The following is a 27631-nucleotide window of genomic DNA, read 5'->3' on the forward strand; positions in this document are numbered from 1 at the left end:
AATACATGTAGTGTAGAGGTTAGCAGTAATGTGTGTGCTAGATGAGAAGGTATAGTACATGTAGTATAGAGGTTAGCAGTAATGTGTGTGCTAGATGAGACGGTATAGTACATGTAGGGTAGAGGTTAGCAGTAATGTGTGTGCTAGATGAGAAGGTATAGTACATGTAGGGTAGAGGTTAGCAGTAATGTGTGTGCTAGATGAGAAGGTCTAGTACATGTAGTATAGAGGTTAGCAGTAATGTGTGTGCTAGATGAGAAGGTATAATACATGTAGGGTAGAGGTTAGCAGTAATGTGTGTGCTAGATGAGAAGGTATAGTACAGATAACAACAGTAAAATACACGTTTTACTAACATAATGACCGTGTATAACCTGCTACATATCTGTACCTAATTGTCTTTATCAAATAACTGTAAAATAATGCCCGTATTGTGTGACTTTTCAGGACTTCGGACGCTGCTGCGTCCCACAGAAAGAAATTAACTTCCCAGATGGGAAACCAAGATGATGTGTTTTTGGGAACTGTCCCTCAGCCATTCCTTATGACCCTACGAGATGCTCGGAAGGGTGACAATACCAGTTCGCCTTCTTATTCGTATCTACAGGACCTTCAGAGACGAGATGAAGCTGAATGTCAGAGGCAGTTCCGGGCCCAGCCGGTGCCGGCTCATGTTTTCCTTTCATTGTACAATGAGCTAATGGAGCAGCAGGACACTAGACGACAAGACAACATAAATAAACGCATGCAATATCTATCCTCCCTGCAGAAGCCTTTTAGCTTTATCGCCAAGGAACGTGTGAAACTAACAGAAGAGATTACTGAAGCTGCACCCCTACAGGACCTCAAACCTAAGGCTGCACCCCCACAGAACCAGAAGAAGCCGACGATCCCCAAATCTGTCCTGGATCCCACGTACAGTGACCGGCTTAAAGGTAACATTTGTCACCATATGTGTTATATAGAATGGCATCTCTAATCTCCCTGAAGCTTTGTAAATGTGCTTGTGTTTGTTATATACTGTGTGTGTTTGTGTTAGTTATTGTTACGGTACCAACAGTGTACCAAGGGTTAATACGAGATGAACAATGTCCTGCATAGGGAATCAGCAATTCACAACCCCAATCAGTTTCCCCCTCAACATGAGACCAGGCTCCACATTTCAGGTTTAAAACAGAATGTATTTTATTAAGGCTCATATGCCCATTATTTATGCAGGTCTGACCCCAGATGGGGGGGTTGAAAGACTGTTATACATTAGATGGAGGGAACACGCCTTTTGACATGATACAATAGAATACCTTGCTCAAGCTGATAACAACTTAAACACAAGACACACACTTGGATTTTCTTATCACTGAGGCGTCTGCTCTCTCTCTCTCTCGGGACTTCCATGTATCAATAGCGGATAGAGATTTACTGAGCTCAGCGTCCTGGGGCTTAGCAGCAGGGGGGTCAGTCTCTGCTGCACGGATCTGAGCACGGGTAGTCACAGGGTTAACATCAGCGGGACCCATTGGAGCATAGGCAGAAACAAGGGGGGCCAAGTTATTTCCAAGGAGAACATCAGCAGGTAAGTCCTTTTTGACCCCCACATTCACAGGTCTAGCGCCCACTCCCCAATCCAAATGTACCCTGGCAACAGGTAGGCGGAACACAGTGCCCCCTGCTACCCTCACAGCCACAGTGTCTCCAGTGTGCTGTTTCTCAGACACCAAGTTCTTTCGAAGCAAGGTCATGGTAGCACCAGTATCCCGTAGATCACTGACCTCCTTCCCATTCACTTTAACCAGTTGCCGGTTATTCCGGTGGGCAGCTTGCACGGGGTCTGCTTCATGTAGGCTGCCCCAGCATTCTTGCGCCTCTATGTAGCGGGCCGCAGGCTGAGGATTACGTGGGATTCCGCCGGCGGGTCTTCTCCAGGACTGTGCTTGGTTCGCTGCGTTTAGGGGACACTCTGGTCTTTTGTGCCCTAGTTGCTTACATCCAAAGCACCGAATAGGTTGTGAGTAGCCCCGCGAATTGAACCGGGCTCTCTGAGGGTAGTTCGTGGCCAGAGGCCGTGTGGTATAGCGGTGCGCCGGGGGGTGGGTAACTGGCAGCTGCTGGGGTGACTGGGGGTCTGTACTCCACTCTAGCAGAGGGCTTAGTGGTAGCAGTGTCCAGTTTGCGGGCATCCGTATACTCATCTGCCAGGCGAGCAGCTTCATGCAGGGTGGACGGTTTACGGTCCCGAACCCACTCTCTAACTCCTGCTGATAACTTGTCAAAGCAATGTTCCAACAGGAATAGCTGCAGCACCTCTTCCCCAGATACGGCTTGGCACCCCGCTATCCAGTGAGCCGCTGTGCGGTGCACCTTACATGCCCACTCAAGGTAGGAATCTCCAGCTAATTTAACAGTGTCTCTGAACCGCCTCCGGTGTAACCGCATACCTGGAGAGCAGAGCCTCTTTCACAGTATTATAATCCCCGACTTCCTCATCTGGAATGGCCCGAAAAGCCTCACTGGCCCGGCCGGATAATTTTCCGGATAATATCGTGACCCAGTCCTCTGCGGGTACCTTGTGTAGTGCACATTGCCTCTCAAAATCCGCAAGGTACCCATCAATCTCTCCTTCTGTTTCCAGGAAGTTTTTAAAAGCTGCAAAATTTACTTTTCCCTTTTCCACTGGGTTTGCTGCAGCGCCGCTTTGGCGAAGTAGGTTGGCTTCCACAGCTGCTATGACCCGGTCGATAATTTCGGCAGATTGGTTGGGGCCATAATATGCCAGTCTTATTTTAACCGCCCGATCAAAGCTTGCTTCTTCAGGGGTTCTGTCTGATATGCTGGGCCCATTGGTTCCTTCTGTCCCTGGTACTCTTTCCATCTTAGTCAGTATTGTAATAATCCCCCTCTTCCTGAGGTTACTGGCTTGTGTAGTTGCTCTTCTGGGCGATAAGGTTCATTCCGTCGCTTGCCACCAATTGTTACGGTACTAACAGTGTACCAAGGGTTAATACGAGATGAACAATGTCCTGCATAGGGAATCAGCAATTCACAACCCCAATCAGTTTCCCCCTCAACATGAGACCAGGCTCCACATTTCAGGTTTAAAACAGAATGTATTTTATTAAGGCTCATATGCCCAGTATATATGCAGGTCTGACCCCAGATGGGGGGTTGAAAGAATGTTGTACATTAGATGGAGGGAACACGCCTTTTGACATGATACAATAGAATACCTTGCTCAAGCTGATAACAACTTAAACACAAGACACACACTTGGATTTTCTTATCACTGAGGCGTCTGCTCTCTAGATGTGATTGAACAATGGAATGTTTATCACTAACTTTAATTACAGCACACAATAGCTGAGGCCAGCAAACCTGTCTTTTAGAAAACAGCTTCTCAAAGCTACACAAGGTCAATTCTTTTAGTTCTGGCCACAGGGTCTGTCACAGTTATATACTGTGTGTGTTTGTGTTAGTTATATACTGTGTGTGTGTGTTAGTTATATACTGTGTGTGTGCTTGTGTTAGTTATATACTGTGTGTGTGTGTGTGTGTTAGTTATATACTGTGTGTGTGTATGTACTTGTTAGTTATATACTGTGTGTGTGTGTGTGTGTTAGTTATATACTGTGTGTGTGTGTGTGTTAGTTATATACTGTGTGTGTATGTATGTACTTGTGTTAGTTATATACTGTGTGTGTGTGTATGTACTTGTTAGTTATATACTGTGTGTGTTAGTTATATACTGTGTGTGTGTGTGTGTTAGTTATATACTGTGTGTGTATGTATGTACTTGTGTTAGTTATATACTGTGTGTGTGTATGTACTTGTTAGTTATATACTGTGTGTGTGTGTGTGTTAGTTATATACTGTGTGTGTGTGTGTGTTAGTTATATACTGTGTGTGTATGTATGTACTTGTGTTAGTTATATACTGTGTGTGTATGCATGTACTTGTGTTAGTTATATACTGTGTGTGTATGTATGTACTTGTGTTAGTTATATACTGTGTGTGTATGTATGTACTTGTGTTAGTTATATACTGTGTATGTGTATGTACTTGTTAGTTATATACTGTGTGTGTGTGTTAGTTATATATTGTGTGTGCTTGTGTTAGTTATATACTGTGTGTGTGTATGTACTTGTGTTAGTTATATACTGTGTGTGTGTGTGTTAGTTATATACTGTGTGTGTGTATGTACTTGTTAGTTATATACTGTGTGTGTGTGTGTGTTAGTTATATACTGTGTGTGTGTGTGTGTTAGTTATATACTGTGTGTGTATGTATGTACTTGTGTTAGTTATATACTGTGTGTGTGTGTATGTACTTGTTAGTTATATACTGTGTGTGTGTGTGTGTTAGTTATATACTGTGTGTGTGTGTGTGTTAGTTATATACTGTGTGTGTGTGTGTGTTAGTTATATACTGTGTGTGTATGTATGTACTTGTTAGTTATATACTGTGTGTGTGTGTGTGTTAGTTATATACTGTGTGTGTGTGTGTGTTAGTTATATACTGTGTGTGTATGTATGTACTTGTGTTAGTTATATACTGTGTGTGTATGCATGTACTTGTGTTAGTTATATACTGTGTGTGTATTTATATACTGTGTGTGTATGTATGTACTTGTGTTAGTTATATACTGTGTGTGTGTATGTACTTGTTAGTTATATACTGTGTGTGTGTGTGTGTTAGTTATATATTGTGTGTGCTTGTGTTAGTTATATACTGTGTGTGTGTATGTACTTGTGTTAGTTATATACTGTGTGTGTATGTATGTACTTGTGTTAGCTATATACTGTGTGTATGTATTTCTCTTGTTAAGTGTATCCAGTCCACGGATCATCCATTACTTGTGGGATATTCTCCTTCCCAACAGGAAGTTGCAAGAGGATCACCCACAGCAGAGCTGCTATATAGCTCCTCCCCTAACTGCCATATCCAGTCATTCTCTTGCAACTCTCAACAAAGATGGACGTAGTAAGAGGAGAGTGGTGTATTATAGTTAGTTTCTTAACTTCAATCAAAAGTTTATTTTTAAATGGTACCGGAGTGTACTGTTTTATCAAAGGCAGCATTAGAAGAAGAATCTGCCTGTGATTTCTATGATCTTAGCAGAAGTAACTAAGATCCATTGCCGTTCTCACATATTCTGAGGAGTGAGGTAACTTCAGAGAGGGAATGGCGTGCAGGTTTTCCTGCAATAAGGTATGTGCAGTAAACATATTTCTAGGGATGGAAATTGCTAGAAAAATGCTGCTGATACCGGATTAATGTAAGTTAAGCCTAAATGCAGTGATTTAATAGCGACTGGTATTAGGCTTATTAACAGAGATACATACTCTTATAAAAGTGTAATATAAAACGTTTGCTGGCATGTTAATCATTTTTATATATGCTTTGGTGATAAAACTCATTGGGGCCTAGTTTTTTCCACATGGCTGGCTTTATTTTTGCCTAGAAACAGAGGCTTTCCACTGTTATAGTATAAAAGTTACAGTTGGTGCAGTTAGAATTACAAACTGTGACATTCAGCTTCCCTCAGCAGTCCCCTGCATGCTATAGGACATCTCTGATGGGCTCAAAAGGCTTCAAAAGTAGGAGCTGTGGCAGTTGTTATGACTGTTTAAAAAACATATTTTTCGTTTTGTTAATCTGTTTTTTGTATTAAGGGGTTAATCATCCATTTGCAAGTGGGTGCAATGCTCTGCTAACTTGTTACATACACTGTAAAAATTTTGTTAGTGTAACTGCCTTTTTTCAGTTATTTCAAATTTTGCCAAAATTTGTTTCTCTTAAAGGCACAGTAACATTTTTTTATATTGCTTGTTAACTTAGTTTAAAGTGTTTTCCAAGCTTGCTAGTCTCATTGCTAGTCTGTACAAACATGTCTGACACAGAGGAAACTACTTGTTCATTATGTTTAAAAGCCATTGTGGAGCCCCATAGGAGAATGTGTACTAAATGTATTGATTTCACCTTAAACAGTAAAGATCAGTCTTTATCTATAAAAGAATTGTCACCAGAGGGGTCTGTCGAGGGGGAAGTTATGCCGACTAACTCTCCCCACGTGTCGGACCCTTCGCCTCCCGCTCGAGGGACGCACGCTAATATGGCGCCAAGTACATCAGGGATGCCCATAGCGATTACTTTGCAGGACATGGCTGCAATCATGAATAATACCCTGTCACAGGTATTAGCCAGATTGCCTGAATTGAGAGGCAAGCGCAATAGCTCTGGGGTTAGACGAGATACAGAGCGCGTAGATGCTGTAAGAGCCATGTCTGATACTGCGTCACAATATGCAGAACCTGAGGACGGAGAGCTTCAGTCTGTGGGTGACGTCTCTGAATCGGGGAGACCTGATTCAGAGATTTCTAATTTTAAATTTAAGCTTGAGAACCTCTGTGTGTTTCTTGGGGAGGTATTAGCTGCTCTGAATGACTGTGACACATTTGCAGTGCCAGAGAAATTGTGTAGGCTGGATAAGTACTATGCAGTGCCGGTGAGTACTGATGTTTTTCCAATACCTAAAAGGCTTACAGAAATTATTAGTAAGGAGTGGGATAGACCCGGTGTGCCTTTTTCCCCACCTCCTATATTTAGAAAAATGTTTCCAATAGATGCCACTACACGGGACTTATGGCAGACAGTCCCTAAGGTGGAGGGAGCAGTTTCTACTTTAGCAAAGCGTACCACTATCCCGGTTGAGGACAGTTGTGCTTTTTCAGATCCAATGGATAAAAAATTAGAGGGTTACCTTAAGAAAATGTTTATTCAACAAGGTTTTATTTTACAGCCCCTTGCATGCATTGCGCCTGTCACTGTTGCGGCGGCATTCTGGTTTGAGGCCCTGGAAGAGGCCATCCATACAGCTCCATTGACTGAAATTATTTACAAGCTTAGAACACTTAAACTAGCTAACTCATTTGTTTCTGATGCCATTGTTCATTTGACTAAACTAACGGCTAAGAATTCCGGATTCGCCATCCAGGCACGTAGGGCGCTATGGCTTAAATCCTGGTCAGCTGATCTGACTTCAAAGTCTAAATTACTTAACATTCCTTTCAAGGGGCAGACCTTATTCGGGCCTGGTTTGAAAGAAATTATTGCTGACATTACTGGAGGTAAGGGTCATACCCTTCCTCAGGACAGGGCCAAATCAAGGGCCAAACAGTCTAATTTTTGTGCCTTTCGAAATTTCAAGGCAGGTGCAGGATCAGCTCCCTCTACTTCAAAACAAGAGGGAACTTTTCCTCAATCTAAGCAGGCCTGGAAACCTACCCAGTCCTGGAACAAGGGCAAGCAGGCCAGAAAGCCTGCTGCTGCCTCCAAGACAGCATGAAGGAGCGGCCCCCTATCCGACAACAGCTCTAGTAGGGGGCAGACTCTCTCTCTTCGCCCAGGCGTGGGCAAGAGATGTTCAGGATCCCTGGGCGTTGGAGATCATATCTCAGGGATATCATCTGGACTTCAAAGCTTCTCCCCCACAAGGGAGATTTCACCTTTCAAGATTATCTGCAAACCAGATAAAGAAAGAGGCATTCCTAAGCTGCGTGCAAGACCTCCTTGTAATGGGAGTGATCCATCCAGTTCCGCGGACGGAACAAGGACAGGGGTTTTATTCAAATCTGTTTGTGGTTCCCAAAAAAGAGGGAACTTTCAGACCAATTTTGGATCTAAAAATCCTAAACAAATTCCTCAGAGTTCCATCATTCAAGATGGAAACTATTCGAACCATTTTACCCATGATCCAAGAGGGTCAGTACATGACCACAGTGGACTTAAAGGATGCCTACCTTCACATTCCGATCCACAAGAATCATCATCGGTTCCTGAGGTTTGCCTTTCTAGACAGGCATTACCAGTTTGTAGCTCTTCCATTCGGGTTGGCTACAGCCCCAAGAATTTTTACAAAGGTTCTGGGCTCACTTCTGGCGGTTCTAAGACCGTGAGGCTCCTTACCTAGACGACATCCTGATACAGGCGTCAAGCTTTCAAATTGCCAAGTCTCATACAGAGATAGTTCTGGCATTTCTGAGGTCGCATGGGTGGAAAGTGAACGAAGAAAAGAGTTATCTATCTTCTCTCACAAGGGTTTCCTTCCTAGGGACTCTGATAGATTCTATAGAAATGAAAATTTACCTGACGGAGTCCAGGTTATCAAAACTTCTAAATGCTTGCCGTGTTCTTCACTCCATTCCGCGCCCCACGGTGGCTCAGTGCATGGAAGTAATCGGCTTAATGGTAGCGGTGATGGACATAGTGCCATTTGCGCGCCTGCATCTCAAACCGCTGCAATTATGCATGCTCAGTCAGTGGAATGGGGATTACACAGATTTGTCCCCTCTACTAAATCTGGATCAGGAAACCAGAGATTCTCTTCTCTGGTGGTTATCTCCGGTCCATCTGTCCAAAGGTATGACCTTTCGCAGGCCAGATTGGACCATTGTAACAACAGACGCCAGCCTTCTAGGTTGGGGGGCAGTCTGGAACTCCCTGAAGGCTCAGGGTTCATGGACTCAGGAGGAGAAATTCCTCCCAATAAATATTCTGGAGTTAAGAGCAATATTCAATGCTCTTCTAGCTTGGCCTCAGTTAGCAACACTGAGGTTCATCAGATTTCAGTCGGACAACATCACGACTGTGGCTTACATCATCCATCAAGGGGGGACCAGGAGTTCCCTAGCGATGTCAGAAGTCTCCAAGATAATTCGCTGGGCAGAGACTCACTCTTGCCACCTATCAGTGATCCATATCCCAGGGGTAGAGAACTGGGGGGCGGATTTTCTAAGTCGTCAGACTTTTCATCCGGGGGAGTGGGAATTCCATCCGGAGGTGTTTGCTCAATTGGTTCTCCGTTGGGGCAAACCAGAACTGGATCTCATGGCGTCTCGCCAGAACGCCAAGCTTCCTTGTTACGGATCCAGGTCCAGGGACCCAGAAGCGGCACTGATAGATGCTCTAGCAGCGCCTTGGTTCTTCAACCTGGCCTATGTGTTTCCACCGTTTCCTCTGCTCCCTAGTCTGATTGCCAAAATCAAACAGGAGAGAGCATCTGTGATATTGATAGCGCCTGCGTGGCCACGCAGGACCTGGTATGCAGACCTAGTGGACATGTCATCCTTTCCACCATGGACTCTGCCTCTGAGACAAGACCTTCTAATACAAGGTCCTTTCAATCATCCGAATCTACTTTCTCTGAGACTGACTGCATGGAGATTGAAGCTTGATCCTATCAAAGCGTGGCTTCTCCGAGTCAGTAATTGATACCTTAATACAGGCACGAAAGCCTGTCACCAGGAAAATTTACCACAAGATTTGGCGTAAATATCTTCATTGGTGTGAATCCAAGAATTACTCATGGAGTAGGGTTAGGATTCCTAGGATATTGTCCTTCCTCCAAGAGGGTTTGGACAAAGGACTATCAGCTAGTTCTTTAAAGGGACAGATTTCTGCTCTGTCTATTCTTTTACACAAGCGTCTGGCAGAAGTTCCAGACGTTCAGGCATTTTGTCAGGCTTTAGTTAGAATTAAGCCTGTGTTTAAACCCGTTGCTCCCCCATGGAGCTTAAACTTGGTTCTTAAAGTTCTTCAAGGGGTTCCGTTTGAACCCCTTCATTCTATTGATATCAAACTTCAATCATAGAAAGTTCTTTTTCTGATGGCTCTTTCCTCGGCTCGAAGAGTCTCGGAGTTATCTGCCTTACATTGTGATTCTCCTTATCTGATCTTTCATTCAGATAAAGTAGTTCTGCGTACAAAACCTGGGTTTTTACCTAAGGTGGTTTCTAACAAGAATATCAATCAAGAGATTGTTGTTCCATCATTATGCCCTAATCCTTCTTCAAAGAAGGAACGTCTTTTGCATAATCTAGACATAGTCCGTGCATTGAAGTTTTACTTGCAGGCTACTAAAGATTTTCGCCAAACATCTCACCTGTTTGTTATTTACTCTGGACAGAGGAGAGGTCAAAAGGCCTCGGCAACCTCTCTTTCTTTTTGGCTTTGGAGTATAATCCGTTTAGCATATGAGACTGCTGGACAGCAGCCCCCTGAAAGGATTACAGCTCATTCTACTAGAGCTGTGGCTTCCACCTGGGCCTTTAAAAATGAGGCCTCTGTTGAACAGATTTGCAAGGCTGCGACTTGGTCTTCGCTTCATACCTTTTCAAAATTTTACAAATTCGATACTTTTGCTTCTTCGGAGGCTGTTTTTGGGAGAAAGGTTCTACAGGCAGTGGTTCCTTCATTTTAAGTTCCTGCCTTGTCCCTCCCATCATCCGTGTACTTAAGCTTTGGTATTGGTATCCCACAAGTAATGGATGATCCGTGGACTGGATACACCTAACAAGAGAAAACATAATTTATGCTTACCTGATAAATTTATTTCTCTTGTAGTGTATCCAGTCCACGGCCCGCCCTGTCCTTTTAAGGCAGGTCTAAATTTTAATTAAACTTCAGTCACCACTGCACCCTATGGTTTCTCCTTTCTCGTCTTGTTTCGGTCGAATGACTGGATATGGCAGTTAGGGGAGGAGCTATATAGCAGCTCTGCTGTGGGTGATCCTCTTGCAACTTCCTGTTGGGAAGGAGAATATCCCACAAGTAATGGATGATCCGTGGACTGGATACACTACAAGAGAAATACATTTATCAGGTAAGCATAAATTATGTTTTACTTGTGTTAGTTATATACTGTGTGTGTTTGTGTTAGTTATATACTGTGTGTGTGTGTTAGTTATATACTGTGTGTGTGTGTGTGTTAGTTATATACTGTGTGGGTGTGTGTTAGTTATATATTGTGTGTGCTTGTGTTAGTTATATACTGTGTATGTATGTACTTGTGTTAGTTATATACTGTGTATGTATGTACTTGTGTTAGTTATATACTGTGTGTGTGTGTACTTGTGTTAGTTATATACTGTGTGTGTACTTGTGTTAGTTATATACTGTGTGTGTGTTAGTTATATACTGTGTGTGTTTGTGTTAGTTATATACTGTGTGTGTGTTAGTTATATACTGTGTGTGTTTGTGTTAGTTATATACTGTGTGTGTGTGTGTGTTAGTTATATACTGTGTGTGCTTGTGTTAGTTATATACTGTGTGTGTATGTATGTACTTGTGTTAGGTATATACTGTGTATGTACGTGTGTTAGTTATATACTGTGTTTGTGTACTTGTGTTGGTTATATACTGTGTGTATGTACTTGTGTTGGTTAGTTATATACTCTGTGTGTGTGTGTACTTGTGTTAGTTATATACTGTGTGTGTATGTATGTACTTGTGTTAGGTATATACTGTGTATGTACGTGTGTTAGTTATATACTGTGTGTGTGTATACTTGTGTTAGTTATATACTGTGTGTATGTACTTGTGTTAGTTATATACTGTGTGTGTGTACTTGTGTTAGTTATATACTGTGTGTACTATTTTACTACAGAGTAGCCTCTAGATTTATAGCCTTACGGCTATGGGAACTGGGGGGGTCTTAGCCCCTCTGCGCCTCCCATACTTGTGCTGCTATTCTGTGATGGTCTTAGAGAATTTTAACTAAGACCCTTCTATCTTCACAGGACCTCAGTAGGAAGAGTGGACCTCTTGACACTGAGATTATCATGCTGTTCCTCAGCATGGAGGTAAGTGCAGTCTTTTATTTCTGGGGCTCTGCAGCATATCTCAGAACTGACTGTGCTTTAACTTCGCCAGTATGCAGATTCTCATTAATGTAAGAGAAAGGAATGAGAACCGACATAGTGCTTATTTTATCCAGACACTCTGGCATGACTAAAATTAGCCTAGAAGCGCTGGGATATTATATTGGTATGCATTGTATATGTATATACGGGCAATTCTCTTTTTAATTGTATTGATGAATTCATGGAGAGGGCTGACGCTGGGAGAGTGCCGGAGTTGGTAGGAGATTAGTTCCTAATGGACTATGGTGTTTTTGGCCTGTATTAGGCGTTTAATTTTTTCCCGGGTTTTGCCGCCCACGAAGGGTGTGGCATTGTATTTGCACGCTTAAGCGCAGTTGTTTTCTGATAGTGTTCCGGCTTCCATTATGGCTCCTAAGTTCGCTTGTTCCTACTAATCGCACAAGCGATCTTAGGCACGCCGGTTCAGTGAGGATAGTCTTGGTCAGTGGAGGCAGGTAGGAGCCGCAGCAGAGCTGCGGCGAGGTGACTGATTATTTATTCTGTGTTTTCTGTTAGGACAGTGTCCTCTTGCTCGGAGTGTGGGATATCACTTACAACCATATTTCTACTTACGGGATTTTAAGTAATAGTTTGCTTTTAAAGAAACAGTGCACATTTTGTATGTATATATTGGGGCTGATTATCTGTTAGGATTTCTAGCCATATAGATATATATTTTTTTTTCTGCTACTTGACCAAGCTAGTTTTGTATTTCTGTTATCATGGATGATCTAGAACAAAATACCTGTCCTATGTGTTTAGATGCCATTGTGGAACCTCCCGTTACGCTTTGTCCCTCATGTACTGAGAGGGCCTCACAGTGTAAAGAGCAGATTTTCTTTAATAAAGATATGTCTAAAGAATGTTCTCAACCTGATGAGATTCAGGGTATACCGCAACTTTCTCCCCAAGCGTCACAGCCTTTAACGCCCGCTCAGGCGACGCCGTGCACTTCGGCGGCGTCTGCCTCATTTACTCTGCAGGATATGGCTGCAGTTATGTCATCCACTCTTACAGAAGTTTTATTTAAGTTGCCAGTGCTGCAAGGCAAACGCAGTAGGAAAGAGGCCCATATGGTCCCTGTGACTTCTGATGCTTTGATGGCGATCTCCGATGTACCCTCCCAGGGCTCTGATTTGGGGGGTATGGAGGCTTTGTCTGAGGGGGAACTGTCTGATTCAGGAAGTGCCTTACCCCAGACAGATGATGTCCTTCAGATTTAAACTTGAACACCTCCGTCTGTAACTCTGGACGACTGTGATTCTATTGTAGTTCCGCTAGAGAAATTGAGTAAGATGGACAGATATTTGGAGGTCCCTTCTTATTCTGACGTTTTTCCGGTTCCTAAGAGAATTCCGGAAATTATTGCTAGGGAATGGGAAAGACCGGGTATCCCGTTCTCCCCTTCTCCTATTTTTAAAAAGATGTACCCTATAGCTGACACCGTTCGGGACTCTTGGCAGACGGTCCCTAAGGTGGAGGGAGCTATCTCTACCCTGGCTAAGCGTACAACTATCCCTATCGAGGACAGTTGTGCTTTCAAAGACCCCATGGATAAGAAGTTGGAGGGTCTTCTCAAAAAGCTATATGTTCATCAAGGGTTTCTATTGCAACCGACGGCCTGCATCGTAACAGTCACGACTGTGGCTGCTTTTTGGTTTGATGCCCTAGAGGAGTCTCTCAGGACTGAGACCTCTTTGGAGGAAATTCAGGATAGAATTAAGGCCCTTAAACTGGCTAATTCTTTTATTACGGATGCTGCCTTTCAGATCACCAAGTTGGCGGCTAAGAATTCAAGATTTTCCATCTTGGCACGAAGAGCTTTATGGTTAAAATCTTGGTCTGCGGACGTGTCCTCAAAAGCCAAGCTCTTGGCTATTCCTTTCAAAGGAAAGCCCCTATTCGGGCCTGATTTGAAAGAGATAATTTCTGACATTACGGGAGGTAAGGGTCACCTACTCCCTCAAGATAAGACATCTAAGCAAAGGGGACGACAGAGTAATTTTCGTTCCTTTCAAAATTTCAAGGGAATCCCTCCTTCCACTTCCAATAAACAGGAGGGGACCTATTCTCAAGCCAAGTCCACATGGAGACTAAACCAGGCTTGGAACAAGGGTAAACAGCCCAAGAAGCCTGCCGCTGCTACCAAGACAGCATGAAGGGGCGGACCCTGATCCGGGACCGGATCTAGTAGGGGGCAGACTTTCTTTATTTGTCCAAGCTTGGATAAGAGACGTTCAGGATCCCTGGACACTAGAAATTGTGTCTCAAGGGTATCAATTGGAGTTCAAAAATTCCTTCCCCAGAGGAAGGTTTCTTCTTTCACGATTATCTGTCGACCAGATAAAAAGAGAGTCCTTCTTACGCTGTGTAAGAGATCTATCCCTCATGGGAGTAATATGTCCTGTTCCAATTCAGGAACAGGGACAGGGGTTTTACTCAAATCTCTTTGTAGTTCCCAAAAAAGAGGGAACGTTTCGACCCATTTTCGATCTCAAAAGTCTTAAAAAGTTTCTCAGAGTTCCATCCTTCAAGATGGAAACTATTCGGACCATTCTTCCATTGATCCAGGAGGGTCAATATATAACTACCCTGGATCTAAAGGATGCATATCTTCATATCCCTATACACAGGGATCATCACAAGTTCCTAAGGTTTGCCTTCCTGGACAAACATTTTCAATTTGTGGCCCTTCCTTTTGGTCTAGCCACGGCACCCAGAATTTTCACAAAGATTCTGGGATCTCTGCTGGTGGTTCTAAGACCAGGGGCATTGCTGTGGCGCCTTATCTGGACGATATTCTGATCAAGGCGTCGTCTTATCAGCTAGCAAAGTACCATACCGACATTGTTCTGTCCTTTCTAAGGACTCATGGGTGGAAGGTGAATCTCGAGAAAAGTTCACTAGTTCCACAGAAAAGGGTTCCTTTCCAGGGAACTTTAATCTACTCTCTAGACATGAAGATCTTTCTGACGGAAGTCAGAAAGTTAAAAATTCTGAACACATGCCGATCCCTTCAGGCCAATCCTCGGCCGTCAGTGGCTCAGTGCATGGAGGTAATTGGCTTAATGGTGGCAGCAATGGACATCATTCCATTTGCACGTTTTCATCTCAGACCTCTACAACTGGACATGCTCAGACAGTGGAATGGAGATTATGCAAATTTGTCTCCTCGAATATATCTAGATCAGGAGACAAGGGACTCTCTTCTGTGGTGGTTGTCGCTGGATCATCTGTCCCAGGGGACTTGCTTCCGCAGGCCCACATGGGAGATTGTGACAACAGATGCCAGTCTGATAGAATGGGGAGCAGTCTGGAATTCCTTGTAAGCTCAAGGTGTATGGACTCGATTGGAGTCTCTACTTCCTATCAACATTCTGGAGTTGAGAGCAATATTCAATGCGCTTCTGGCTTGGCCTCAGCTGGCTTCGACCAAATTCATCAGATTCCAGTCAGACAACATCACAACTGTGGCCTACATCAATCATCAGGGAGGAACAAGGAGTTCCTTAGCGATGGCAGAAGTAACCAGGATAATTCAGTAGGCGGAGACCCACTCTTGTTATCTGTCAGCCATTTCATCCGGGGGAATGGGAACTCCACCCGGAAGTATTTGCCAGCCTGATTCTCAGATGGGGCAGGCCGGAACTGGATCTCATGGATCTCATGGCGTCTCGCCAGAATGCCAAGCTCCCGAGATACGGATCAAGGTCCAGAGATCCTCAGGCCGAACTGATAGATGCCTTGGCAGTGCCTTGGTCGTTCACCCTAGCTTACGTGTTCCCTCCATTTGCTCTCCTTCCCCGGGTGATTGCTCGAGTCAAACAAGAGAGGGCTTCGGTGATTCTCATCGCTCCTGCATGGCCTCGCAGGACTTGGTATGCCGTTCTGGTGGACATGTCATCTCTGCCGCTGTGGAAGCTTCCATTGAGGCAAGACCTTCTCATTCAGGGACCCTTCCATCATCCGAATCTAATTTCTCTGCAGCTGGCTGCTTGGAGATTGAACGCTTGATTTTATCTAAGCGAGGGTTCTCTGATTCGGTCATTGATACCTTGATCCAGGCCCGCAAGCCTGTTACTAGAAAGATTTACCATAAGATATGGCGTAAATATCTTTATTGGTGCTAATCCAAGGGCTACTCATGGAGTAAGATTAGGATTCCTAGGATTTTATCTTTTCTCCAAGAAGGTTTGGAGAAAAGGTTGTCAGTAAGTTCCTTAAAGGGACAGATTTCTGCTCTATCTATTTTGCTACACAAATGTCTGGCTGATGTTTTCTAGGCTCTGACTAGAATCAGGCATGTGTTTAGACCAATTGCTCCTCCTTGGAGTTTGAATTTAGTTCTTAATGTTCTTCAAGGGGTTCCGTTTGAGCCTATGCATTCCATAGATATTAAGTTGTTATCTTGGAAGGTTTTATTTTTGGTTGTTATTTCTTCTGCTCGCAGAGTTTCTGAGCTTTCGGCATTACAATGTGATTCTCCTTATCTTATTTTCCATGCAGATAAGGTAGTGTTGCGTACCAAACCTGGTTTTCTTCCTAAGGTGGTTTCTAATAAAAATATTAATCAGGAAAGTGTTGTTCCTTCCTTGTGTCCTAACCCTTCTTCTTTGAAGGAGAGACTGTTACATAATTTGGACGTGGTTCGTGCCTTGAAGTTTTACTTACAGGCGACTAAGGAGTTTTGTCAATCTTCTTCCCTGTTCATTTGTTTCTCTGGGAAGCGTAGGGGCCAGAAAGCTACGGCTCCCTCTTTTTCCTTTTGGCTGAAGAGTATCATTTGTTTTGCATATGAGACTGCTGGACAGCAGCCTCCTGAACGTATTAAGGCTCATTCGACTAGGGCTGTGGCTTCCTCTTGGGCATTTAGACATGATGCTTCTGTGGAACCGATTTTCAAAGCTGCGACTTGGTCTTCTCTTCACACTTTTTAAAAATTTTAAAAATTTGTTACTTTTGCGTCGTCCGAGGCTGTTTTTGGGAGGAAAGTTCTTCGAGCAGTGGTGCCTTCCGTTTAGGTTCCCTGTCTTGTCCCTCCCATTTCATCCGTGTCCTATAGCTTTGGTATTGTATCCCACAAGTAAGGATGAAATCCATGGATTCATCGTATCTTGTAAAAGAAAAGGGAAATTTATTCTTACCTAATAAATTTGTTTCTTTTACGATACGATGAGTCCACGGCCCACCCTGTTTTTATGAGACAGGTCTTTATTTTTGTTAAACTTCAGTCACCTCTGCTCCTTGGCTTTTCCTTTCTCTTCCTAACTTCGGTCGAATGACTGGGTTGGGAGGGAAGGGAGGAGCTATATATACAGCTCTGCTGTGGTGCTCTTTGCCTCCTCCTGCTGACCAGGAGGCGATATCCCACAAGTAAGGATGAAATTCGTGGTCTCATCGTATCGTAAAATAAACAAATTTATCAGGTAAGAATAAATTTCCCTTTAAGTAGTGCCAGAGAGTGCTGCTTTGTTCTGGGTGTAGCCTAGACCAGATCAGTCTCTACAGTAGAGCATTTGGTGGCTTTAAAGCAATGGGAACTTGTGGGACATAATTCTCACTGCGCCTCCCATAGATTGTATGCTGCCCTGTTTGTAGGGAGAAAATGCTCAGTACTTTTTGTTTCCACAGGGAGAAGAGAACTTCACAAGCCGGGTGAGATGCCTTGCTGCCGGGTGAGATGCCTTACTGCCGGGTGAGATGCCTTGCTGCCGGGTGAGATGCCTTACTGCCGGGTGAGATGCCTTACTGCCGGGTGAGATGCCTTACTGCCGGGTGAGATGCCTTGCTGCCGGGTGAGATGCCTTGCTGCCGGGTGAGATGCCTTGCTGCCGGGTGAGATGCCTTGCTGCCGGGTGAGATGCCTTACTGCCGGGTGAGATGCCTTACTGCCGGGTGAGATGCCTTGCTGCCGGGTGAGATGCCTTGCTGCCGGGTGAGATGCCTTACTGCCGGGTGAGATGCCTTGCTGCCGGGTGAGATGCCTTGCTGCCGGGTGAGATGCCTTGCTGCCGGGTGAGATGCCTTGCTGCCGGGTGAGATGCCTTGCTGCCGGGTGAGATGCCTTACTGCCGGGTGAGATGCCTTGCTGCCGGGTGAGATGCCTTACTGCCGGGTGAGATGCCTTACTGCCGGGTGAGATGCCTTACTGCCGGGTGAGATGCCTTACTGCCGGGCAGTCTTCTAAAGTTAAGTGCTAAGCTTTATTTTCTGGAAAAAGAAACCCCCCTGGTGGCTCAGAGAAAAAGCAACAAGCTGGGGACCATGATCATTGGGTACATGGCACTTTATATTTGAAAATTTACCCTTGAAATGGGGGTTAGTTTTTTCAAGGGCAGCTCTATATTCAGAGGCAACATGTCGTCTCTTCACTCTGTATAAACCCCAGCGGCTTCTACCTTGTATAACAGCCGGCAGGGGGGTTATCCTATCTCGCTCTTTGGTGTTATGTAGGACTGTTGTGAGGGTGTTATATTTGACATGTTGCGTATCCCTGCGTCTTACGGTTTCTATCCTGAAAGGAAGCCGGCAGGCAGGGTGTTTATATGTATGGTAGAATTGTATTTGTTTCATGCTCCCAATGTTTATTTTGTAATGATTAAGATTTGGGAGTAGAAGTTATCCTGTTTTCGCAAAACCGACAAGGATACGGGGTTAAAAATGAAACTGAGACATGTCCCTTTTCCTGCTCGCTACGGCTTATGTTTGAAGTAAAGCCGACAGGGAGTTTTATGTTGCTTTGTGTTTTTCACAGGATGTTACGTTTTATTTCAGTTTTCTACCGTGTGAACTAACTTTCCCAGCGGCTTCGTTTTTGTTTAATACATTGTAAGACGCATGGGTGCTTGAGATCGATACGCCCACGATGGGCGGAACTTCGATACGTGCCATTGTGTGTGCGCCATTTGCTCGTTTATTGCTTCTCGTCGGTTCCGGTTTGTCTACGCCCACGATGGGCGGAGTCTCATTACCTGCCATTGAGCGCTCGCCATTTGTTATCTCCATCGAAACGCCGGATGCCTCCTCAGCTGTGTTTTAAACAACATACAGCTGAGATGTTTTCGCGCCGTCCGGAGACTCTCTTGGTGCATGGGACGCTTTCTCTATCATGTTAGTCATAGAGACGTCACCAGCCTGTGGTGTTTACAATATTTTGTTGCTGGTTTAGCTGATTCTGATCAGTCCCAGATAGCAGTGCCTTTATCGTTAGGAACTCCCTGAGGGGACAACTGTTCCATACGTTTGGTTGCTTATATACTATGGAAAAGCAACAATAAAGTTTTTATCTGTTCCCTGTGTCTCAGAGCAATCCATTTCAGATTGGGATAATACCTTAAACATGAACTGTTGAGTAGTTTAATAAAAAGAAAAAGGCACTAAAGGGGGTTTTTCAGTCTCTGTTCGTTTTAATTAATACCTGTTCCTGAAATAGACTAGGTTTCTTTCTGTTCAGAGACGTACCTATTTACTGTTTAAAATAAGGACTGTAACACCTTTCTTCAGTACCCACGATGGTTTTTTTTTTTTCGCTGATAGGTTACATTTCGCCCTGCCTAAATCCTGATTGGCAGGCGACCAACTGTGCATATTAATATATTTTACCTTTGCACAGAAAAGTTACTAATGTCTGTCCGTCAGTTTGTGAAGCAGTAAGGTCCTTTTTATTTATTACGACATTTCTGCTGTTTTAATTTTAGGATTTTCGTCAATCGTCTTCTTTGTTTGTTTTTTCAGGGAAACGTAGGGGTCAGAAAGCTACGACTACCTCTCTTTCTTTTTGACTGAAGAGTATCATCTGTTTTGCATATGAGACTGCTGGACAGCAGCCTCCGGAATGAATTATGGCTCATTCCACTAGGGCTGTAGCTTCCTCAAGGGCATTCAAAAATGATGCTTCTGTCAAACAGATTTGCAAAACTGCAACTTGGTCGTCTCTTCACACTTTTTCCAAATTTTACAATTTCGATACTTTTGCCTCGTCTGAGGCTGTTTTTGGGTTCTTCAAGGAGTGGTGCCTTCCATTTAGGTTCCCTGTCTTGTCCCTCCCGTTTCATCCGTGTACTATAGCTTTGGTATTGTATCCCACAAGTAAGGATGAAATCTTGAAAAAGAAAAGGGAAATTTATTCTTGCCTGATAAATTTGTTTCTTTTACGATATGATGAGTCCACGGCCCACCCTGTTTTTATGAGACAGGTCTTTATTTTTGTTAAACTTCAGTCACCTCTGCACCTTGGCTTTTCCTTTCTCTTCCTAACTTCGGTCGAATGACTGGGTTGGGAGGGAAGGGAGGAGCTATATATACAGCTCTGCTGTGGTGCTCTTTGCCTCCTCCTGCTGACCAGGAGGCGATATCCCATAAGTAAGGATGAAATCCGTGTACTCATCGTGTCGTAAAAGAAACAAATTTATCAGGTAAGAATAAATTTCCCTTTTTTACCTCTGTGATTACCTTGTATCTAAGCCTCTTTAGACTGCCCCTTATCTCAGTTATATTAATATACTTTCTCTTGTTAAGGTGTATCCAGTCCACGGGTTCATCCATTACTTGTGGGATATTCTCCTTCCCAACAGGAAGTTGCAAGAGGACACCCACAGCAGAGCTGTCTATATAGCTCCTCCCCTAACTGCCACTCCCAGTCATTCTCTTCCAACTCTCGACAAGAAAGGAAGTATCAAGAGATATGTGGTGACTTAGTGTAGTTTTACCTTCAATCAAAAGTTTGTTATTTTTAAACGGTACCGGCGTTGTACTGTTTTACTCTCAGGCAGAAATTAGAAGAAGAATTCTGCCTGGAGATTTGATGATCTTAGCGGTTTGTAACTAAGATCCATTGCTGTTCTCACACATAACTGAAGAATATGGGAAAACTTCAGTTGGGGGAACGGTCTGCAGATTACCTGCTTTGAGGTATGTTCAGTATTTTTATTTCTAGAGAGATGAAATAAGTTCTAGAAAATGCTGACAGAGCCTTGTGTATTTGAGGTAAGCCTGATGCAGTGATTTAACAGCGACTGGGATCATGCTTACAAAACAGGGTAATACTCGTGTTAATACTCTTATTACTTAGTGACAGTTAAACGTTTACATGAATTCAAAAATAGGACGTTTTTTCTCTGAGGGAGATAACTCTTTATTTGGGGCCTAGTTTTCCACATGGCTAATCAGATACTCCTAGGAGTATTTTCTTAAGGCCCCTCTGGCATCCAGTACATGGTGGGAGGGGCCTATTTTAGCGCTCTAAATGCGCAGTTTTAATTTAGACTGAGACATCCAGCTTCCCTAGAGGTTTCCTCTGGCAAGGTGCTCAATTGATTTTTAACGTTTTTTAACGTTTTTAAATCCGGTTTGGGGCCTAAGGGGTTAATCATCCATTTGCAAGTGGGTGCAATGTTGCTTTAGTCCCTTACACACACTGTAAAAATTTCGAAGACTTTACTGTATTTTTACACTGTTTTGCAGTTTAAGTGCTAGTTTTTTTCTCTTAAAGGCACAGTAACGTTTTGTTTAATTACTGTTTCACCTTTATTAAAGTGTTTTCCAAGCTTGCTTGTCTCATTACTAGTCTGTTAAACATGTCTGACATAGCGGAAACTCCTTGTTCAATATGTTTGGAAGCCATTGTGGAACCCCCTCTTAGAATGTGTACCAAATGTACTGATATTTCTATAAACTATAAAGACCATATTATGGCGCTTAAAGATTTATCTCCAGGGGATTCTCTGACTGAAAAGAGGGAGATTATGCCATCTAGCTCTTCCCATGTGTCAGAACCTATAACTCCCGCTCAAGTGACGCCAAGTACATCTAGCGCGTCTAATTCTTTTACCTTACAGGACATGGCGGCAGTTATGAATGCTACCCTTACAGAGGTATTGTCCAAACTGCCAGGGTTACAAGGAAAGTGAGACAGCTCTGGGGCTAGAACTAATACAGAGCTTTCTGACGCTTTAATGCCTGTGTCCGATATACCCTCACAATGCTCAGAAGCCGAGGCAGGTGATCTTCTATCTGTGGGTGACATTTCAGACTCAGGGAAGGCGTTGCTTCAGTCTGATTCAAATGACAGCGTTTAAATTTAAGCTTGAACACCTCCGCTTATTGCTTAGGGAGGTTTTAGCGACTCTGGATGACTGTGACCCCATTGTGGTTCCAGAGAAATTGTGTAAAATGGATAAATACTATGCAGTGCCTGTTTACACTGATGTTTTTCCAGTCCCTAAGAGGTTTTCGGAAATTATTACTAAGGAATGGGATAGACCAGGTGTGCCGTTCTCTCCCCCTCCTGCTTTCAAAAAGATTTTTCCCATAGATGCCGCCATACGGGACTCGTGGCAGACGGTTCCTAAGGTGGAGGGAGCAGTCTCCACCCTAGCTAAGCGTACAACTATCCCCGTCGAGGACAGTTGTGCTTTCCTAGATCCTATGGATAAAAAATTGGAGGGTCTCCTTAAGAAATTTTTTATACATCAAGGTTTTATTCTCCAGCCTCTTGCATGCATTGCCCCAGTTACTGCTGAAGCGGCTTTTTGGTTTGAGTCTCTTGAGGAGGCTCTACAGGTAGAGACCCCGCTAGACGATATTCTAGACAGGATTAAAGCTCTTAAGTTAGCTAACTCCTTTATTTCTGACGCCATTTTTCATTTAGCCAAGCTAACGTCTAAGAATTCAGGTTTTGCCATTTTGGCGCGTAGGGCGCTATGGCTTAAGTCCTGGTCAGCAGACGTTACTTCAAAGTCTAAGCTTCTTAACATCCCCTTCAAGGGACAGACCCTATTCGGGCCTGGTCTGAAGGAGATCATTTCTGATATTACTGGAGGAAAAGGTCACGCCCTTCCTTTCCTTGTAACCCTGGCAGTTTGGAAAATACCTCTGTGAGGGTAGCATTCATAACTGGCGCCATGTCCTGTAAGGTAAAAGAATTAGACGCGCTAGATGTACTTGGCGTCACTTGAGCGGGAGTTATAGGTTCTGACACATGGGGAGAGCTATATGGCATAATCTCCCTCTTTTCAGTCAGAGAATCCCCTGGAGATAAATCTTTAAGCGCCATAATATGGTCTTTATAGAAATATCAGTACATTTGGTACACATTCTAAGAGGGGGTTCCACCATGGCTTCCAAACATATTGAACAAGGAGTTTCCTCTATGTCAGACATGTTTAACAGACTAGTAATGAGACAAGCAAGCTTGGAAAACACTTTAATAAAGGTGAAACAGCAATTAAACAAAAACGTTACTGTTTCACCTTTGTGATTACCTTGTATCTAAGCCTCTGCAGACTGCCCCTTATCTCAGTTATATTAATATACTTTATACCTCTGTGATTACCTTGTATCTAAGCCTCTGCAGACTGCCCCTTATCTCAGTTATATTAATATGTTTTACCTATGTGATTACCTTGTATTTAAGCATCTGCAGGCTGTCCCTTATCTCAGTTATACTAATATACTTTTTACCTCTGTGATTACCATGTATCTAACCCTCTGCAGACTGCTCCTTATCTCAGTTATATTAATATACTTTTTACCTCTGTGATTACCTTGTATCTATCCCTCTGCAGACTGCTCCTTATCTCAGTTATATTAATATACTTTATACCTCTGTGATTACCTTGTATCTAAGCCTCTGCAGACTGCCCCTTATCTCAGTTATATTAATATGTTTTACCTATGTGATTACCTTGTATTTAAGCATCTGCAGGCTGTCCCTTATCTCAGTTATACTAATATACTTTTTACCTCTGTGATTACCATGTATCTAACTCTCTGCAGACTGCTCCTTATCTCAGTTATATTAATATGTTTTACCTATGTGATTACCTTGTATTTAAGCATCTGCAGGCTGTCCCTTATCTCAGTTATATTAATATACTTTTTACCTCTGTGATTACCCTGTATCTAAGCCTCTGCAGACTGCTACTTATCTCAGTTATATTAATATACTTTTTACCTCTGTGATTACCCTGTATCTAAGCCTCTGCAGACTGCCCCTTATCTCAGTTATATTAATACACTTTTTACCTCTGTGATTACCTTGTATTTAAGCATCTGCAGGCTGCCCCTTATGTCAGTTATACTAATATACTTTTTACCTCTGTGATTACCTTGTATCTAACCCTCTGCTGACTGCTCCTTATCTCAGTTATATTAATATACTTTTTACTTCTGTGATTACCCTGTATCTAACCCTCTGCAGACTGCTACTTATCTCAGTTATATTAATATACTTTTTACCTCTGTGATTACATTGTATTTAACCCTCTGCAGACTGCCCCCTTATTTCAGTTATATTAATATACTTTCTTCTATAAGATACGACGAATCCACGGATTCATCCTTTACTTGTGGGATATTATCCTCCTGCTAACAGGAAGTGGCAAAGAGCACCACAGCAGAGCTGTCTATATAGCTCCTCCCTTGACTCCACCCCCCAGTCATTCTCTTTGCCTATACTATTACTAAGTAATAGGAAGGGTAAAGTGAAAGAGGTGATAAAATGTTAGTTTTTATTTTCTTCAAGCAAAACTTTTTTATTTTTAATGGTACCGGTGTGTACTATTTTCCCTCAGGCAGCAGATTGATGAAGATTTCTGCCTGGAGGCTGATGATCTTAGCATTTGTCAATAAGATCCAGAGCAGTTCCCACAGAATGGCTGAGGAGTATTTAAGAAACTTCAGTGTGAGGAACGTTTTTCATGCTATAAGCAGTGAGGTATGTTCAGTCATTTTTTTTCTGGAGAGACTGTGGTATTTCAGAATTGGCTGACAGTATCCCCATGAGGGAAAGGGTAAGCAGTAATCCTAAAATATATAGAGGGGTATTACTGAGCTTGCATATATGGGCTAAGAAAAAATGGTTTACACTGAGTTTTGAATGTTTGTGGGCAAACGTTTACATAACTGGGAATGCTGATAACGTTTTTACGTGGAACGTTTTTTATGCTTAAATGAGAGGGTACATTTGGCTTCTTTTTGGGTTTAGGAACCCACATGGCTAGTTTGAGACCGCTCTGGTGCGGTTCATTTGGGCTGAGAGACAACGAGTGAGATGGACGGGGCTTATTTTCACGCCTCAGTTGCGCAGTTGTTTTTGTCAGGCAAGCAGCAAGCTCCAACTCCGGTGGGCCCTTGTGAGCTGTATTGGGCCAAATCGAAGGTTTAACCCGGTTTTACAGACCCCTGAGGGCAGGGGGTGTTTTTTATAGATATAAACGTTTTTTAATTATCTGTTTTTTCTAGTAAGGGTTAAGTGTTCCTTTCCTTGTGGGACAAACTTAGCTGCATAGTTTGGATGCTTCTATCAAAAAATTGGAACGATTTTATTGTTTTAAAGCAGTTTTGGAAAACTTGTATGCTTTTTTTCTCTTAAAGGCGCAGTACCGTTTTTTAAGATTGTTATTTTTTCACTAAATAAAGTGTTTTCAAGCCTGTTTGTGGTCATTACTAGCCTGTTTAACATGTCTGACATTGAGGAAAGCCAATGTTCCATGTGTTTAGAAGCCATTGTGGAACCCCCACTTAAAATGTGTCCCTCATGCACTGAAAGGGCCTTAAATTGCAAAGAACATATTTTAGCTGATAAAAGTATGTCGCAGGATGATTCTCAGTCAGAAGAGAATCAGGTTATGCCATCTAATTCTCCCCAATTGTCACAACCATTAACGACCTCACAAGCGACGCCAAGTACTAGTGCGTCTAATTCTTTCACCCTGCAAGATATGGCCGCAGTTATGTCTACTACCTTCACAGAGGTTTTATCTAAACTGCCTGGGTTGCAGGGTGTTACGGTACCAACAGGATACCAAGGGTTAATACCAGGGAACAACGTCCTGCATAGGGAATCAGCAATTCACAAACCAGCCAGTTTTCAGGTTTAAACAGAATATATTTATTAAAGGCTGAATGTCTAGTATTTATACAGGTTTTGACCCCAGATGGGGGGGTTGAATATAACCCTGGCTTCAGGTTACAGAGGGCATTGGTTAAACAGTAAAGCAAACATATGAACAATGCATCAAACCTCTAAGAATTGTCTATTCACAGGTAAAACAGATTAACATATTAAGTACTCAGACAATCTGATGTTGGGCAGTCTAGTTAACATAATCACACAAAACCCAATCAGTTTACCTAGACAGACTCCTGAGACACAATCAGATCTGAAACATACATAGAATACATCTTATTACAGAATATAGGAACAGTTCTTATTAGCTATAAAGTCTTTTATGCCCACTTGGCTTATAGAGTCACAATTGCTCCCACAAGGGGCACTCACACCCTGTACCCATCCTGTATTTATGGATACAGGGTGACATAGACATAAGACAGAGTTATGAAAGTACATGGGGTGTCCAGCATATAAAATTCCATATTTCCATGCAGTCTCTGGGTATCCTTAAGCCCATGTACCTCCAGCCCAAAGAATGTTCCATAACAGGCCCTCCAATGTACAGTGGCGAGATTGGTTTTGTCACATCTCTCCCCTTTTCCAAACAGACTAACAGGGTATCTGACCTCCTGCCGGTCAGTGCCCTGGTTAGTCCAGCAACCCACCCATAAAACACAATTAGTAGTACAGCCCACCCACAATAAATGGTTACTACACCTGAGTACGGGGAAAACTTGTCCATGTCCAGGTGCCTCACCCCAGCTGTGTGGGGGACTGGTACGCTGAATTGGTGGGTTGAGAGGTGGGCAGAGACCAGCTGTACTCTGCCCGGGTGCCAGCACTACCATGGAAGTAGCCTGGTGGGAGCCTGGTTGCTGGAGGGGGAGAACGACTGTCTCCCCTTTGGATACATAGCTGTGCTGCTGGAGGGGGAGACCAATCGTCTCCCCTTTGGCTAAACAGCCGTGTTGCTGGGGGACAGGACCAACTGTCCCTACCCCTTGTAACGCAGCCTGCCGCTGGGGAATGGAGTCTGGGCTCCCAATTCCCTGTATATTCCTCTGCTGCTGGGGGACAGGACCATCAAACTCCTCTCCCTCTGGTTTGTCATGCTCGGCTGTCCAGGGTGTATACTGTGCCATATACCACCAGAGCGCCTGGTAGGCATGTCAGTTTGCTGGGACAATCCATCTGTATTCCCGTTATGAGAGAGAATTCCTGTCCATACTAACAAGGGTTCAAATTCCTCAGTGCCCAGACCAGGGCCAAACAGTCCTTCAAAATCCCATCAGCTTCTTTACGAGTTTTCTGTACCTGCTCTTTATAGGTATCCACAATCCCTTCATACTGACATAGGGTGCCCTTGAGTTGCTGCACCTCACTATGAGCCAGCGTCAGCTTCTCCTCAAGTGTCGCTAAGTTTGTCTTTAAGGTTTCATGTCCCACTCTCAAGCTGGTGTTTTCTGCAGTCTGTCGGTGCAGCTTGTCTAGCAGAGATTCACGTTCTAAACGTGCTTTTTCCTCTGCGCTCCTCTTCTCCTTCATCAGCGCATTGTAACGGGACCTCCACACATCAATAGCGGATAGAGATTTACTGAGCTCAGCGTCCTGGGGCTTAGCAGCAGGTGGGTCAGTCTCTGCTGCACGGATCTGGGCACGGGTAGTCACAGGGTTAACATCAGCGGGACCCATAGGAGCGTAGGCAGAAACAAGGGGGGCGAAGTCATTTCCAAGAAGAACATCAGCAGGTAAGTCCTTCTTGACCCCCACATTCACAGGTCTAGCGCCCACTCCCCAATCCAAATGTACCCTGGCAACAGGTAGGCTGAACACATCGCCCCCTGCTACCCTCACAGCCACAGTGTCTCCAGTGTACTGTTTCTCAGACACCAAGTTCTTTTGAAGCAAGGTCATGGTAGCACCAGTATCCCGTAGACCACTGACCTTCTTCCCATTCACTTTAACCAGTTGCCGGTTATTCCGGTGGGCAGCTTGCACAAGGTCTGCCTCATATAGGATGCTCCAGCATTCTTGCGCCTCTACG

At 43.6% G+C, this 27631-nt stretch overlaps 1 protein-coding gene across 1 annotated transcript in view; it reads left to right on the forward strand.

The window, feature by feature from the left end:
* FAM161B (FAM161 centrosomal protein B) overlaps window positions 1-27631 on the forward strand; it is a 377946-nt gene that overhangs the window by 22077 nt on the left and 328238 nt on the right. Inside the window, exon 2 of the mRNA XM_053697065.1 lies at window positions 448-935. Coding sequence (XP_053553040.1) covers window positions 448-935 — 488 coding nt within the window. The remainder of the gene's footprint in view (window positions 1-447; window positions 936-27631) is intronic.

This window comes from Bombina bombina, chromosome 1 (assembly GCF_027579735.1).
Source record: "Bombina bombina isolate aBomBom1 chromosome 1, aBomBom1.pri, whole genome shotgun sequence".
Lineage (NCBI taxonomy): Eukaryota > Metazoa > Chordata > Amphibia > Anura > Bombinatoridae > Bombina > Bombina bombina.